General features: G+C 38.8%; 1 protein-coding gene across 2 annotated transcripts in view; it reads left to right on the plus strand.

Moving 5' to 3' along the window:
* The window catches only part of PUS10 (pseudouridine synthase 10), a 31,919-nt gene that overhangs the window by 5,294 nt on the left and 8,787 nt on the right, over window positions 1-17,838 (plus strand). The window contains exons 4-10 of one of the 2 annotated variants that reach the window (XM_080616519.1): window positions 232-318; window positions 6,379-6,413; window positions 8,684-8,795; window positions 10,434-10,495; window positions 12,967-13,012; window positions 15,772-15,836; window positions 16,893-16,978. In XM_080616519.1, the coding sequence (XP_080472645.1) occupies window positions 232-318; window positions 6,379-6,413; window positions 8,684-8,795; window positions 10,434-10,495; window positions 12,967-13,012; window positions 15,772-15,836; window positions 16,893-16,978 (493 nt within the window). Of the gene's footprint in view, window positions 1-231; window positions 319-6,378; window positions 6,414-8,683; window positions 8,796-10,433; window positions 10,496-12,966; window positions 13,013-15,771; window positions 15,837-16,892; window positions 16,979-17,838 lie in introns of those variants that run through there. The other variant, XM_080616520.1, reaches the window with a different exon arrangement.

Consider the following 17,838-nt stretch of genomic DNA (forward strand, 5'->3'; position numbering starts at 1 on the left):
GGTTGTTTCGTAGCAATAAGGGTACAGTTTATTAGCTGCTTGCTTTTAACAGAACAAAAAAGCTTGTATTTCAGTAAGTTGTTAGGGATTACTCTGGTTTGTATGTTCAGCATCTATCTGAATGTGTATTAACATGGATTTACAGTGATTACAATAGAAGAAAGAATATCCTAAAAGCTTCTCAACTCCGGTCCTTTGCTGTGCTTTAATATTAAAATCCTTCTATTGCAGGTGTGCCAAAAGGTTAATTCTGCTGATTACCAATTCACTAGTTTTGTATTTTCTGTGTCACTACCCCCACAGCTGTCTGTTAGGGAGGTAAGTGTTTACAGCTATTTCTTCATAACTTAAATACATATTAAGGAAAGTAACTGAGGAATGTACAAGCTGGAGGTGGTTTGATTTTTAATTGCTGTTGTTTAAAAAAAGCCAAACACATGCTAGAAGTGAAGCTTGCGCTCCCTTTCCTTGTTGGTGAGTCTTATTTTAATTAAGAAAGTGCCTGAGTCGCTTCAGTTTTCAGTTAGCCCAGGAGTTACTTTACAGCTGAAAATCCAAAAGGAGTTTCTTGAAGCCCTTGGTGTATTGTTCCCTTTGGTACAGATGCTGGCTCTGCTTTGTGGGTCTTCCTGGAGAAGGAAGTGCACAGCTGGTGCCTTTCCTGAAATAGATGGTAATTGGTAGTGCAGAATACAAATGAAGGAATTTGAAGCTGAACTCTTTAACTGTTCAGCATTTGAAATGATGTGAAAGTGCACATTTTAATAGTCACCTGTCTCGGGCATTGTTAAAAGTCTAGATTTGTGAAGCTGAAGTTTGTGGCAGTTGTAAAACTACAGATTTTAAATGGTTTACATTTCAGTCATTCAGTTATAGAGGCCAATGATAATATGGAGGAGTGAATAACCCTGGTAATTTATTTTTTAAAAATAGAGGGAAAATACTAAGTATAATATAACTTGATCAATAAAGCAGCAATTTTTGCTTAGTTGTGAGACATTTCATGATGTTCCTCTGCTTTCTGATATAAAGTGATGCAAAACCTGTTCTAAAGGGCAACATGTGCACCTTTGCAATAGATGCCTGCTGTGGTAAGATGTAGCAGGAGCTTCAATGAACACGGCAGAAAGAAATGGAGGTGGTCTTGGATTTATATATAAAACTGTGTTTATATCAATTCTCATCCCAAGTGGTTTGATTGTTAAATAATCTGCCACACTTTTAGTGTTGATTTGTACTGTTAGTTTTACCACCTTGGGCAGTGTTGTGGCTTTATTGTGCTAGCATATACTCTACTTCTGAGTCTTCCTGAACAGAAGATTATCTACTTCCTATCTGAAATTAAGCACAGTGTGTTTGCTTGAGCTGCTGCTGTGTCTGGTAAAATAATACCAGAACAAATGTGCTTTCTGGCTGGATGAACTGCCCTTATTCCCATTTGATTTTGTGGTTATCCAAAAAATGGGATATGTCTAAAAAGCCCTTTCAGGCTAGGCAGGTATGTGGATGCATGCGTGTGTGCCAGCGATGCTCTGTAAAACTCCAACTGTGGGTCAGACATACTCCACCTTTGTGCTAAATGTAAGATTAGGTGTTTAAATAAAGAGGAGCTTTATTATTTCTAAGGTGCTATAGATCAGGTCTTTTCCATTTCCAGTCTCCCTTTACTAGTCATGACTGAGACTTCCCTTACGCTATTCGTTACAGCTTCAGTGAGCAAAAACCAAAGTGAGGCACAGAATCTTTTGGCTCAAGTCCCAGCTGCAATTCCCATGGTGTCAAGTTCTTAATACTTTTCCATTATGCATCTTTAGCTCGACAGCTATAGTTTATCTAGCTTAAAAATATATTTCTTTTATTCCTTTTTTGCATAGCATAGCCATATAATGATGAGACAAGGAAAGTAAGATTTGATGCTGCTGGTTTTCCTCATCCTCCTTGTGAGTCTTTGCCAGAATGCCTCGGTAGAGGGTGTTAGTGCACTGCTTTTCTAGCGCTGTGATGTGCTCACACTAACGTGAACAATCAGGGCAAGTGTTTCTGCCGGCTTTTGAATCAGCCTTGGCTGTAAATGGAAGCAAAAAGTAATAGTTTGCTTCAGAGAGTTCATCTAGCTGATGGAAATGTTAGTGATACGCTGAGACTGGGTGGACTGGCAAAACCAGATTGGCAGATGCAGTTGATAGATACCCAGATTTATTACTTTATAGTAACTTTGTCTTGTAAGTGCAATAAATTCTTAGTTTGATAAAAGGGATGAGGTGTGATTTTTAACCTGCCCATCTGCTTCATTCAAGCTGTCTTGTCTTTATATTCAAACAATGCTATAGTACTTGGTACAATCAAGGCAATAAAAGTTGTGGTGTCCAGAAATGAATAGGTGAAGTGAGATGAATGAGTAGGAAGATCCAAAACCAGTTCTGTTCTTTTTGTAAACAGTTCTGGTTTGTCTGGGAGCAGGTCTGCATTAGGAAGTTCCTGCTGTCCCTTCTATTCCATCCCTTCAGTCTTGTCAAATGCTAAACCAGCTGTTTGTGTAGGTGTGCTCTAACTGAAGGGGTGAAAATTGGTGATGGTGGAGAAAGAACCTCTTTAAAACCATGGGGTTTCATTTACTGCCTATCACTTGGAAAAAAAAAATGGTAAAAACAGTTCCTGTTTTATGGCTATAGAAAAGTAGCAAGTGATATAATATGTCAAAACATCTCAAATATCTCAAAGTGCTTTGTGTTGAAAAGAGGTCTTTTGTTAAATTCTGCTTTTAATTCTTGGAACTGCACTTTACAAGAACATATGTAATTTTATCACAAAAGGACACCCCAAAGACAGCCTCCCTCCCATTGACCTTTTGTGTGACACGATTTTCTCTGACTTCTTTTTAACCAAAAAAACCCAGAAACTGCCTTTTAATATTGCCTTCAATTAATTTAGACAGTTGTCATCCTGCCAAGTCAAAAATGTACGATCAGAACTGAAGAAGAGTGGGACATAAAATTTACATTTGCATAGTATTTGTATCTGTAATGCAGAGAAGCTATCACCTCTTTCCACAAGTAGGATATTTGATTAAAATAAATCATAAATACAGGAGTCCCAAGTTTATGTCAGACAACTATATTAGAATCTGAAGTGAGTCATGCCCTTCAAAAGGGTGACTGTTAACTCTCTCTGTAGTCTCAGTCGTGATCCATCATCCCGGTTCTTGCTACAAGGACATTGATGCAAATAGCATCTGTAGTCATTACTCCCTGTAGGACTGTGTATACCTCATCATGGAATTCCCCATCTCGAAGCTCTTTTCTAATACAGTGAAAAAACACCGTGGCTGGGATTGTGCATGGTATTTCAACTGTTGCCGCTGTGATCCCTCAGATAGCATTAGAATAATATCCTGCAGCTTGTAATCAATATAGTGCCTAAGCTAGTGTATTTCAGAAATATATGTGCTGTTAAGCATTGCCCTGCAGGCTTGAGCTCTGTAATGAGCATTTTTCATTTTCAAACCACTTCGCAAACATAAAGTAATTATGAAGTAGAGTGATCTGATCCCCTGTTTCACATACAGCTGGGAGAGAGTAGAGGGCTTTGGCTGGCTTGGTGCTTGAATGTCATTTGGAATTTGGGATCTTTTGTCTTCTGTGCTCACAGTATCCCAATCTATTGTTCACTCTTAATTGAAGGGGAAAAGTAATATCTTTAATTGTCTTTCAATTTTGAAGTCAAGACAGAGGAGATGAAATCTGACCTCTGGTCTCATTTTAGCAGAACTACTTACATGCAGAAGTTTTCTTTGTTTTGTGATTGTACCCCATAAAACAGGGGGAAGAAGTGAGGTTATCCACTTGATTGAATACCAAACCTACATGTGCTTTAAATTAAGGCATAGGAGATGTTTTAAATTGGCATTTGTCAAGTGCATTTCTAGACCCTGTTCTATGGTTTTTGTATTCTCTGCTTCAGAATTATGTTCGAGGAATTTCAATTGGAAACTCTTTTTATTTATGATTTTATCTGGGTTATTACGCAAACAAGATTACAGTATACTTCATGGTGTTTTTTGCAGCAGTGTTACTCATACTGTCTGCATATGCAGAATAGTGAATCACAGTGAATTTGAGTAAATAGCATTCCACCAATACAAGGATATTTATTTTGTTCAGAAGTGTGTAGTTTGGTGTAGTGTGTATCCAACAAAGTTTGTGTCCTCTCTCCACCATCCCTCTTTCCCCTTAATATTTCTAGCACTGTTTTTAGGATTCCCTCATTCTATTAGATGTATCAAAGGAAGGGTAATAGACCTGTTTGGGTTTTTTTTGATTGAGTTCCTGTATCAGCATGTAAAAGAAATCAATGATGTGGTTCCTTCTGATATCAATGAAAAGATGTTGTGATCCTGGCTCTGTTCCTTAAAATTTGATACATGTTTTCAAGCCTCTGCATCAGAATTATTTCCTTGACAATAGACGGTAATTCTTTCGACAGGGTTTGGGGGGAAGTTACTCATAAAGCACTGTATCTGAAGAAAGACAGGGAGAGATTTAAAGTTATGGAGAATTGAAACGGGTGTTGTTCACTGCTTTTGAAATACCAATTCTTTTGGATATTTTGTATGTATCTATGGTTGTATGACAAGTGTATGGAGTCTCCTTTCTCTGACACTTTGCTAGTAGTCTGCAGTCCACAGATTGAAAACTACTGATTTTTGTCTTTGTAATTGTTTCAAGCCAAACAACTTATTTTTTATCTTCAGTGAGGATCGTGAGACTAGATGTCCAGACTGTGTATTGACAGTACAGGTTCTATTAGTAAGAGCTTATTCTGCCAGTCTTCATATGTTATTTTGCTATTATTAGTAAAGGAAGAACTGAAAATGTTGTTGCTTTGTTGTAGGAAGTTTGAGGGGAGTTTTTCTCTTCTTATTAATTGTTTTTGCACTGATAGGCACTCAGTTGAAATGGAAACATTGTACAGGTCTTCTGAATACCTGTGTCCAACATAGCTTTTTTTCCACTTAATTAAAGACCTAATAGAAAATTCTGGTGAACTGTAATGCACTTCAGTTTAGTAAGGTACATTTTCATTGTGGTGCAGAGAACGGCAGTCACCCTTGGCCCACACAGGGGCAAAATCTAAAGCCTAGAGTGCTGAACAGTTACTACACTGAAATGATAGATGGTCTTGTAGAATCAATGAGTCAGTACGAAGAGAAGTGAATGAGGCTGCAAAGAGATGCACCTCTCAAATCTTTGGCTCCCAGAGCAGAGTTTGGGAAAGATGCTTTGAGAAGCTTTTGGCATAAGCAATGTTTGTAAGTCTTTTAATTTCTTGATGGTTTTTTGAATTCGCCCAGGTCTGTTGGTGTTGCACTGCTTCGATGGCTGTTGCTCCTTTGTACTTACTTTTGTGTTTTTCTATTGTCCTTTCATACCACTGGCAATTTTAAGTCTGCTTTTGCCCTTTGTTATAACCATTGTTAATTCTGATACTGCTGAGTTCCATTTGTTGGCTGGGACACCTGAGTGATGGTTCATGATCTGCTTTCCTGGGTAGTGCTGCATCTAAGGGACCTGCTACATTATGGTTTTTTAAATATATAAGGCTGCTAGAGGAGAGGAGTAGAATTTGAGGAAGTATTTGCAATGCACAGATTTAGGACAGTTGCATCTTTCAGCCATTCCTACCTTTGCTGTGTGATTAAAAACTGTTAGTGAACTTTAGCGTTTGTACTAAAAGCTCCCTCTGACCTCTAGAATCATTCCGTCTGTTCTTCAGCTTTCTCATATTCAGCCTGTGTCTCCTGAACTAAGTGGTGTGCTTTAAATAAGAAGGCAGTCCTCAGGGAAAGGGTTTGTGATTACCATGAGACCAAGTATGTCTTTTATTTCATGTTTTTTATAATGGATGATAACTGAATTTGATTTATTTTTTCTTTATATGTCAGATCAGTTTCAGAGACCATCCATTGAGACACTTCTCTTTCACTCCTCATTTCTCTGTGTGGTAGATAACTGCTAGTTGCTCCTGACTTTGATAACAGCTAGTTGCTCCTGACTTAGGCTGTTGGTGTCTTTTGCTGGTTATAGTGTTAATAGCAACTTTCAAAGTATGTTGAATGTAGCCTGATCTTTCTTTTTTAAAGCCAGGTAGGATTTGAGGTGAATTGCAAAGTAATCTCTTACAAACACCAATTCTGTTTTTCCACTTCTAAAGCAAAAATTAAATTAAAATCCTAATACTTCCTTTTTGACCTGAGGTTTTTTTAAAGTGTTTTTCCTTCTGACAGCCTCACAGTTGTTGGGAGTTTTGAGCCTTAATTTCACTTGCTTTTGGTTTTTCTCTCCCCCTCTCTTCTTCCTGGGCATGGCTGGTGACCTATAGCGTGCTGCTTGGCTGGTGTTAAAACAGGAAATGAGGTGAGTAATGTCTTTTGGCAACCCTCATAGCACTTCTATTAGAGAGTTCTCCAGATTTAGAGAAAGGAGAGATACTCTTCCTGTAACTTTTTTTCCAGCAGAATAGAAATGAGAAACCACTTAATGTAGTGGATCTGCTGAGACATGTATGTTAAGAGAAAATTTTAACCAAGCAATTAGAGCCATATTTTTGAGGTCAAGACAGTTGCTTTCATATAAAGGTACTTTTGCTAACAGTTGTGGAATATATAGACTCACTTCCTATGTGCTTGGCCATGATTTTATCTTACTTTGTATCTTCAAAACTAACCATAAGGAAAATCAGAAATGGGATATGCTGTCATTTTATTTGTTTGGCTTTTCATTATTATTATTTTAACTTTTTATTGTCTATAGCTTTTGCTGTCTGTCTGACGAGAACTCTTTTATGTAGACACTGTTTGTCTATATAAATGGTGAGCAGAGAAGTCTTGTCCAGTTTACTTGCTGTTTGCAAAGGATAAAATGGCACCTGGTTTTTGTTTGGTGGTTTTTGGTTGTTTTGGGTTATTTTCGGTTTTTCTGAAACTTGTTTGACCTTCTTTAGAAATTCTTATCTCTTTTGCCTCATAGTGTGATTATGAGGCCATGGCATTTCAACTGGGAGTGTAGGTTGTCTGTCCAGCTGTACAGCTTTGCATTAACTTAATGGTTCTGAGAAGTGCCATGATGCCATGAGCCAGAATCTTGTACATGAAGACAGTGAAATACATTCTTCTTCAATTTGCCACCATATCAGGTTTAGCTTACATTAATAGTGAATGAAAATTGTCAGATAATAGTGAAAAGTGAATAGTGTAGCAAGAAAGACATTAGTGCACTGGATGCAAGTTGGGTTTGACTCATCTATTTTATACCTCAGGGTTTTGAAATAAATTTAAACGTTTGATTCTTTGTCTGCTCCAGGACATGCCTACTCCTGGCCAAATGAGAACATATTAGAGCCCTTTTGAACAGATGAGTTGTCTTTGTGGGCAAGAGGAAAGAAATCCACTTGTCTCAAAGTTAGATACTGGAGTAGTCTTTGGTGGAATTCATGTTGGCTGGAAGTACCATTTCTGGATATTCATTGAAAGCCGAATTAAAAGATGATGAATCACTTCCTACTTTGAGACTAATTTGAAAGCAATTGTTTCATTAAATTGCCTGAGAGAGGATGAGGCCCTGTAGGGCAAATGTTGCCAACATAGCTTATCATTGGTGCCATCTGTATAGGAGGACATGGGCTTTGCTCTGCAAGTTCCCAAACAAGTGGTTTGAAGTCATATGCTGGCATCCTTATAGTCGTCTGCTCCTTTTAACTTCTCTCTCCATAGGCAAAGAATAGTTGAGGCCTAGTCTTGTACCTATTTAAATCCTTTAAACAAAGGATTTTCGTACATTTCTGTCTCAGCTCTTCTCCAGGTAGTCTCTGGAAAGACTTTTGCAACTTCTGGTTGACCATGGAGCTATGGCATGAGTTTCCTCAGTGCACGTTCTCTTACACTTGACAAAAAGAGTCTCTATTTAAATGTTAGTGAAAAATCCACTGGTAAATAGAAACAAGGCAGAACAAGATCCTACTTAGGCTGGAAGCTGGACAGGAGGCTCCTTAGCAAGCAGCACAAGTGTTGCCCTGCAGAATCCAGATACTCAATTTACTTACGCTGAACTAGATGTTGATTTACTATCAGAAGGCTCTTGCCTCCATCTGCATGTACCTTCTGTCCTTCTTGTGTTAGCAGAAGTGCTTATATGACCACTGGGAAAGCTGATCATCTCACTGATCTGGCTGAGAAAAATGTTTTTTGGTGGATTAGGGTTTGCTTTCAGTGGGATCAATGGACTGGTATTATTTACCATGCTGTGTAGCATCAGCACCCAAGTCTGGCAGGAAGGAGGAAACACAGTCTTTGAGTTTAAGCTGATGTTAGCTACACCTTTAGCTACTCCCTGCCAAAGTTTTATGTGTTATTGGGAAGCATCATACTTGGAATCGTGGTCTGGCCATAATGTTTCCTTAACACTTTATTTGTTAATTCAATACAAAGGGTTTAATGCTGTTACAGAGGTTCTGGAACAACCTTTCATTCTTTCATGCCATGGTATGTATGCTTAGTGCTTTAGTCCATTTTTATTTGTGCCTCACCTGTTTACCTGGCACTAGTTACTTAAGTTTGACTTGAAATATATGTGTCATGTATCTATGTTTGACAGACCCCTTTGCAAGTTATAATTTCTTTGTTATCCAGAAATCTGGGCCTTTCCTTGGCGAAGGATGACATTGTTCAGCTAAAAGAAGCTTATAAGTGGATTATTCATCCCCAGTTGTCTGAAGAGTTGGGTGTTCCTGCTGATGGAAAGGTGTTGTATAAATAAGATAACACTTTTTTCTCTGTTTTTTTAATGTCTTTTTTTTGTATGTGTTTGTGTTTATACATTAAAATATATGTACACCTTACATATATACACTTATATATAAGGGGGGAAATATATATGTTTTTCCCTTATTAACAGATAAACAAGTTGCACTGCTCTTACAGTCAGGGTAGGGGGAAACAGGGGAGAAGTTCTTTTAACCAGAGATCTCTAAATCTCATACTGAGGGGTCCAATCTTAATTTTTGTACACATAGATCGTTGCATCTTCTGCAACCATCACAGTCTTTTGCTGAATATCTTGCTCTAGGGCTGATATCCTCTTTTTATGAATGAGAGTTTTTCAGTTTTCTCATTTTTCAGGATCTCTACTTTCCATAGGCTAAGGGACGTTCACAGGTTCCTTCTTTGCTCTCCTATTACTGCCAACATTGTTACTGCTCTGTGAGATAAATTGAGGTTGTTACATTTTATCTCTAGAATTTAACATGCTGTTTCTGAAACACACTGAAAGAGGAAAGACTGGTCCTTGTTCACTTTAATGAATGCTAGAGATAGGCATGTTGGAACCTGCAATACCTGTAAGTAGGCAATAGGAATGTTTTTTCAGACCCTGTTTTCAGCTTCCAGATTCTGACTAACCTTAAAATGGTTCTGAATGTGTTGACTGAACATGGCATTCATCTTGAAGGTAAAATTCCTGCTGACAAGGCGGTCTGCAGTTTTAACTTGTCCTCAGCCATAAAACTGACCCCAGAACTAGACTCATTTAGTCTTTAGGTTGATTTGTCAGCTTTCATTATAATTACAGATTGTCTTTTCCCAGGAGTGCTAATTGAAAGCATGCCTTTTGTTTTAGTGAAGAAAGAAATGCTCAGTTATCCTGAAGATGATCCAAGAAGAAACAAACTTCCTGCATACCAACTTAGCAAAAGCTCCACAGTGCTTAGGTGCTAAGCCACTCCAGACATCATTGTACCATAAAAGTTTCTTGTGTAGTGCTCTTTATCTACAAGGCTCTTGAATATTAGCCAATCTTTTCAATAGCCCTCTTGAGGTATTCTGGTATCTGAATAACAGAAGTAATGAGTGTTGTTTGCCCAAGGCCAAAGAGGGAATTGGGGGTAGAACTGAGATTACACTAGAGTTTCTGGTCTAGCTGTCACTCCACTAGGACATGTTGCCTTTCTTTGCCCCAAGGCCATTCAGTCATTGCAAACAAAGCCCCTGACAAAATTTTACAGTGGTGACTACTACAGGGTTTTATCTTTATTCCATGCTATGCATTGCTCTCCCTGAAGGTTTGTGAAGTTTAGTGACCGTAATAGGCTTTGAGCATACACTGCCTCTGACTCAGTTCCCCCTGCACAGAATGGGGCCGCTGTCTATGATGTGTAGGTCACTCATGGTTTTGAAGTGCTCTCAGATAATCTTTGCTTACTTCAGAAATGCAAATGCTATTACAGCACACATAGGGGCTGTTGTAGAATAAATGGGTTACTTTCTCCTTTGCCTACCTCTTTACTGTTTTCCTAATCCTACAATAAGGATGCTTGAGAATATCCTCCCTGTTCATGTAAAAACCTCTTAGCTTCTGCTCTTGTCTTTTGTGTTTTCAATTTAGAGTTTGTTTGAAGTTAGTGTGGTCTTCGCTCACCCAGAAACAGATGAGGAGTGCCATTTCCTGTAAGTTTTTATATAAATAACAAAAGATCTTTATCTAAATATTGTGCAACATTGTTGGTTCGGATTTGCTACAGATGAGAATACGCTGTGTTTATAAACTGCAGTAGGGGCTCCATCTAAACTTCCTCATATTCAGATAGACTTAAAATTACACCGTCTCTGGATAATTCTGTGCTTTAAAGCCAATAATTGAGTAGTCCAGAATTTAAACTGGAAGGAGAACATTCAGGTAAGTTGTTCCGTTTCAGCCCTTTTCCGTGTAGCTGTGTCATTTATAAAGGTAAATTCAAACCATGCGGGTGGGGAAATCTTTTGAGGTCTTTTGAGCAGGTTTTCCTGCTCGTATAGGAGACATGCATGGGCAGGAAGGCTATAAATGAGTTAATCCAATTTAGCTGGTTGATGAAAACAGAAGTTCCCTGGTCACTACACATAGTTTTTGGGCTGGCCCAGCTGGGTATTTGCTGTACAAAAAGAAGCAAAATATTTCTGTGACTTTAGCTGCCATTTAATCTGGTTTCTCAAACTCTGTAGTACATTCTGGATAATCAGGTTCACTCTTCTCATTTGCTGATGCTTCTTGGAAAATCAAAGTTTCACTCAGTTCCATCACTTGTGCCCTACTGCAAGTTAAATCTTAGCATAGATAGAGGCTTGGCATAGACTTCTCTGTTGCATAGTAAATTCATCTCTTGAGACTAGAGATTTCCTTTGCAACTTTTATATATTTCCCTGATTTTACCCCTTCTGGCAGTTTGTAATCTTTGAATGCCCCATCTGCCACCTCCTTGGTTTTCAGCAATGGCATCTTTAACTTGGCTTGGCTTGGGGGATGAAGGGAATGCATGCTTGATGACAGATCAGGTATTTGAAGGAATGGATTAGCAGTGTTTGCTGAACATCTTTCCTTTCCAGCTTCTTCAAGTGTGGGCAAAAGGGGGAGAAATTATTGAGGCCAAACTACAACTCTAAATAATGGTGCCTGCAATCTTGTAAAAATTCAAGTGTTTCTGGATCCTGCCCCCTTCTGTTCTTATTTATTTCATTTTACTTCATCAGCTCTTGTTTCCTGTAGTGCTTTTCCTTCCTCTGAAACCTCTCAGCTCTTATTTTCAGCTCACCCATACTTCTTGTGCCATTTCGAAAGTACTCATGGGGAGCACGTCACAGTGCCAATGTCAGCGCTCCGAGCGGAGTAGTTATAGCAGTGAAAGCTGTAAAGAAGTTCCATTCCACATTCCAACTACTCAGCTTTATTCCATGTGACCTGACAATATCCCTTTATTTGCTTTCTCTTTGTAGCATACTTAAAGAGCAATTAAGGTTTTAATAGACATTTTTCTGAAGTAATAGCATGTTACCTAATTTAATTACATAGTAGCTTCTCAGGTGTCAATGCATTCTGCCTCTGAATGGCTGGCTCTGGGCATATTCTGAGGCAATGGTTTGGTTTCTTTTGTAAATAGGGTAAATTTGGCAATTGTCATGCTCTAGCAATGACAGTCATATTTTTTGTGGAAGCAAAGTAGGATCTTGTTTCAAGCTGGAGAAGTCCTCCAGGTACGCTTTGAGGTGAGGTTTCCAAGTATAGTGTGTGCAATTTCTCATCTCTCAAGCTGTTCTTCCACACCTATGTGTAGGTAGGTGTGCTGGGTTTGACATGGAAGATTGAATTGGCTCTTGATAGTTTATATTTGGAGAATTCTGTTTAAAGGTAAGGTGATATTGGAATAGTGGAAGAGGGAGTTTGCAGTGGTTTATGTCACAAACTGGTCAGGCAAATTCCTTGTACAAAAAGCAAGAGGACAGGCCTGCTTCCTTACAGAGGCTTTGAAAAGCACCAGCAAGACATGATAAATTATGTTGGAGGCTAGAAATCATCTCTAACTGCATACATAGAAATCCACTAGTAGGAACAGCAACTTCCTCTACAGTACTCAGAAAAAGTGTTTCACTCACTTGGCTTTCACTTTCATGAAACAACCAATAGTTTCCTTTTGCAGAGACAAAGCACAAATGGTATTGAACACCTGGGGTTAGTAATGAATTTTCCTATCCAAAAGCAGCAATTTGTATCTCTAGTTTGTAGTGTGCATTGTGTAAGAGCAGCATGTGTAGATTTCAGAATGTCAGCACATCTTGCATGACCTTTGTTTAGAAGGATTGGAAAGGACTGACAGCTAAACTGCTTGTGTGCTTTTCCGTCCCATCTCAAAGCTGAGACACATTTGTGTCAGAGCAAAAGAGGCTTACACAGCTTTGTCCATGACTTTTCTCTAGATCAGGCATCACACACCGTCTGCCACTTGTGGCTTAGGATGAAGTTAATTGTAAAATCTGCTCTGTGCTAAGCTGTGGAAGTGAGATACTGGGCACATTGGTAACAGACTGTGTACATGCTACGCTTGGAAGTCTGTTTATTTACCTCTTCTTCTGTAAGAGTACCAGCTAATTTTGATTTCTTTATTTAGAGCCACAGCCTGTCCAGACTGTTTCAAACCAGCAAAGAACAAACAGGTAGGATCTCATCATTGTTGTATTTCTTTTCTGACATTCAGAATTTCACAGCAGTAGCTACAACAAAGAACTAACCTCAGTATTCAGTCAGTGTTAAGTGTCTGGTTGTCCTTCATCAGAAATCTGTCTAGTTTTCTATTGTCTCAAAATAAAGTTGTCTCCTTTATTCACTTAACATTTCCCTGCTTAGGAAAACTAAGAGCTTGGTGCTTTTCTTTAGGTCATTCATTTTCCAGACTGTCTAAAGGCCATAATTTTAGGAATCTTCCCTGTAAATACCTCCCTTAAGATCTAGGAACTTGATTGTCATGCATTAAAAGTAGCATAAAAGATGATCCTTGAGCTCTCTGTTCAGGTAAGTCACATTGTGAAGATGAGACTCCGCAGCCAAAAGGAAAATGATCACACTGCAGTTTTCATGTCCTCTGACCTGAACGAAAGACACAATACATGCAGGATGGTTTTATCCTGTCTGCCTCTGCAGAAGGGGAGGGAAGAAAAGGGACCTTGCCACTTCTTGCAGACCCTGAGCATGCACAAAATCATTGATGGAAAAGAGGATGTGTAAGAGTAAAAAAGCAGTTGGAGAGAAACTGATACAAGGACAGTTGATGTGATCAGAGGGAGAACAAGTAGCTTCTGTCAGAAGGCTCTGCAAGGCCTTTTATTCTTTCTGGTGAAGAGTCTCCTGACATTTGACAGAGGCAGTCTCACCCAGGAATTCTGCCTACTCTACTCCACCTGACCGAGAAATGCAAGTCTTTTTTTAGAAGGATTGTATTGTTGTAACTCACTGCTTGCTGCATTGCTTTCCTTTAGAAGGGGGAAAATCGCAAATAAGGAGCTAAACCGGCACAGCCTGCGTGTTAAAACCACACAGGCAACAAGATGCAGGGGAACCTAGAGCAAAAAATATCAACACTGAAGAGCCAGCAGAGGTTACACAGAAGCTGTGCTTAAAGCTTCAAGGGCTGTATTAATCAGAGAAGTTGTATAAAAACTGGGTTCTGAGTGAAAATTTCTGTGTCGTCTGCTCTAGATAGTTATTTAAACGTGCTGCTACTTTAAGGGTTTTCCAGTTCATCTGTTCTATGAGGAAGGGAGTGTTATTATCTCTAATTTGTGCTTAGAAGGAGAAAGACCAGCTTTCCTGAAAGCAGCCAGGAACTGTATGTTACAGCAAAGACTTAAATTGTCCCAGACAGGGACAATTTTTTCAGGTTTTTTTCTCCAAATCCCCAATCCAGTTTGCAAGAAAACAAACCATCCTTAAATCAGAAATTCAGCAGATGGCCATCAAGTTAGGGGGCTAAAGCACATGCCCTGTGAGGAAAGGCTGAGGAACCTGGACTTCTTCAGCTTGGAGAAGTGAAAGCTTTAGGGAGGACCCAACTGAATCTCTTACCAATAGAGGATTATCAAGAACAGGGAGCCAGGCTGTTCATCACAGTACATGGTGGAAGATGAGAGACAATGGACGTAAGTTGAAATGAGAGGTTCAGAGTAGACATGAAAAGCCATTTTTGCCATGAGGACAGTTGGACAGTGGATCAGGTTGTGCAAAGGGGGTGTGAAGGGTCCATCCTTGAGGGATTTCAGTACCTGACTGGATAAAACCCTGGGTAGTAGCATTTGATCTCATAGCTGACCAAGAGACCTACTGTCCTCAGCCTTCCTAAAGCAGGATTCCACCTCACCCATTACAACACTTGTTTCTTCTGCCCTAGGAACCTAAATTCTGTGTTTTCTGCCTAAGCCTCACTTGAGATATCAACAGGAGCACCTGGTTATGCACAGAGGATGGTAGTTGTGACTTCTGCCATTACTGTACTATTATTACTACTTTTAATATCTGTTCACCATTGTGAATTGATGCAGCTTGAGAGTCTGAAGTTGCTTGCCTTACACAGTTCAGGAACTGCTAAGCCCTACCATTCAGAGCCCTTAGTTCTGAGTATGAATGAACTTTTGAACTTCATAAACAGATACCTACTCAACAGTCTTATTTGGGGAAAAACTAGCTGCCTGCTCTCACCAAGATAAAAGCTGGGGCTTAGGTATACTTAACTCTTGAGAATGGGAAAGCTTTTTTAGGTTTATATGTTTATATGTAAACCTTTTTTAGGTTTACGTTCATGGATTTAGGATTCTGGTTTTAGTCTGTTTTGCAAATTTGGACCTCAGAACTTTTCTTGTTCTTACTTTTGTATATCTTCTGAAATAAGATACTTCCCAGAGATATGCTTAGTATTTCTTTCAGCTAACCAACAATCAGGCTTAGCAACTGAATATTCTCAGGAGTTGGAGTTGGTTTATTTAGAAGTATATAGTGTACAGTAATTATAGACAGAAAGTCTTGTTATATTTTCTGTGTAAAAACAGTGAGTAAACTTATACTACAGTTTGTACCTGTCTTCTAGAAACAAAGGGGTAAATCTTAGTTGTACAACTAAATAACTGTTATGTTCCAATCTGTCAGCTGTATTAGTGGTATTGATTTCATGTTGTAAGTAAAGTGACTTGAACAGAATCTGGCAAAATTACCTGGTGCTGTTTGCCCTATTAAAATTAGGGTCAAGATCATGGTGAGTTCTTACTCATATGAAGTTGTTTTGAGGTATAAGAAAACACAAAACACAAGCGAAAACGCTATATTGTGAGAATCCTACAGTGTGCGTGTTTTAGGGTTTTTTCTTCCTTAGTGTATCCTTTCTTAGCTTCTCTTAGTTCTTGACTCATTTTTTTATTTCATTGTGCAGTCTGTTTTCACTAGAATGGCAGTTATAAAAGCCCTAGAGAAGATAAAAGAAGAGGATTTTCTCAAGTAAGTATATACTGAAACTACTTCTTAGTATTGTGCTTTTGTATAGAGTTAGGATGGGGAGGAAAATATTAGGTGGGTAAGTAGTGGTAAGATGCCTATAAAAGAACTTTTAATTGTTGAAATTCTCTCGTTTACTGGGTAAAATGTGTTGTGTTTTCTCTTCTTGTAATAGAATGTCATTCCAGATCTTTTAATTAAGGGGTAATCTTAAAATGCTTAAGATACAGAGGATGGATATAACTGGACATGACAAAAATGATGGGCTTTTTCCCATTAGTAGAAGTGCCTCTCTGGATGATTAACTCAGAAGGAGAAACTGTGAGTCAGAGAGCTGCAGTTCTGCTCGGTGCTTTTGGCAGTACAGCACTGCAGACTTCTGAGCTGGCACGCGATTTAGAACAGTTAGAAATGAAAACAGCTTCTTGTAGTATTGCCAGTCATTTACATTAAAAATTCTTATGTACGTCCCCAAAACCACGAAAGAGGTTTAGAAATCATGGAACTTCCTTCTGTATTTTGAACATTAGAGTTTACAAGGCAAGCTTCTCTTTACAAGAAAGACTTTTCCCTGTATTTCCAAAATGTTAGGAGTTGAGTTTTAAGCAAACACCAAGTGCTGTAATATGGTAAAAATCACAAGCAGTGGGAAGACATCAACAGACATTTACTCTGTAGTTCACTGTGCTTAATTGCACAAAAGTCAAATCTTCGCTTTGATTCCCAACCAAGATTTAGTAATAGGTCCTGAAGGTAGTTTTCATGCAGTATTTAGTTTCATTATTGCTATAGCTGTAATGTGGTGCATCATATTAACACACTTTGAAGTGTTATACTTTGAGAATGCTTGATTACAGATTGACAAAAGTATTTGCAATGCAGTGGTTTTGATTTGTTTAATGTTTATCCATTTCTTCTTCCACCTTTTAATGTGAATACTGAGTTTAAACCATAGCTGTGTTTTGTCTAACTGAAGTCATCATCTTGCATGCCATTATTGCTATGATGATGCTCCACCATGTCCTGGTGTAACTCTATTTTTAATCTTTTTCTATACAGGCATTTTCCATGTCCCCCAAGTTCACCAAAGAACCTCTGTGTTGCTCTGGAAATTCAGTGCAATAACGGTGCAGTTTTTGTGGCTGGTAAAGTGATCCATTTTATTTGCTGCTTTACTATCTTAAACATAACTTTGTAATACTGCGATGAGACCCAGAAGATTCATGCTATTTGCTGATTCCTTTATTGAAGTATAAGGAGCACAGAAACAAATCTTGCTCTATCCAAGAGTGGACTTATTTGCAAGGGGAAGAAATTAAACTTGCCTTTGCTGAAGACATGGTTTTGTCAGAAGTTAGAAATTACAGGTAACAGGCTCAAATCAAAACTGGTTTTAAACTTAGAGATAGTCCGTGGTGGAATGTGGTTGCAGAGGAGTGGGAGCTGCAGGCAGCTGGGCTAAGGGTAGGGTTCCTGTGGTAGGAGCTGCAGGAGGGGGGAGCATGTCACTTGGCTGCTCTCAGTGTGCACACACTTTCCTTCTGGATGTTTTAGCAATATCCTGCTTTTCCTTGCCATTGATTTGCTTTGAGAGATGGAAGAGTTCTCTCTTCTAGAGACAGCACAGGGTGATGTGAATACTTAAAACAACTTTCTCTGCTCATTGAGTGGGTTTATCCAGAAGCAGGTTTGATTTGGATTTATCTGCATATTATTCCATCCAAAACTGCCAATCTTAATGGGATTAATAAAGATTAAGTTTTGGAAAGCTTAGCTCTTTCCAGATCCCCCCCTTGAAACCAAGACAGCATCTGAAATAATTGGGTGAGACAGGTACTGCAACAACACTAGCTGTCCCTGAGTTGATTCAACTGTTTTATTACCTGCTTGCAAGAGTATCTACCCTTCCCCTACTCCTCTGTACAAACAGCCACTGATTTAAATATAAGCAAACAGCTTCTTTTTTTCTTTAAACCCCGCAATTTAAATCCAGCATACTATTTAA

The sequence above is a fragment of the Psittacula echo genome (genome assembly GCF_963264785.1).
Source record: "Psittacula echo genome assembly, chromosome: 4".
In the NCBI taxonomy this organism is placed as follows: domain Eukaryota; kingdom Metazoa; phylum Chordata; class Aves; order Psittaciformes; family Psittacidae; genus Psittacula; species Psittacula echo.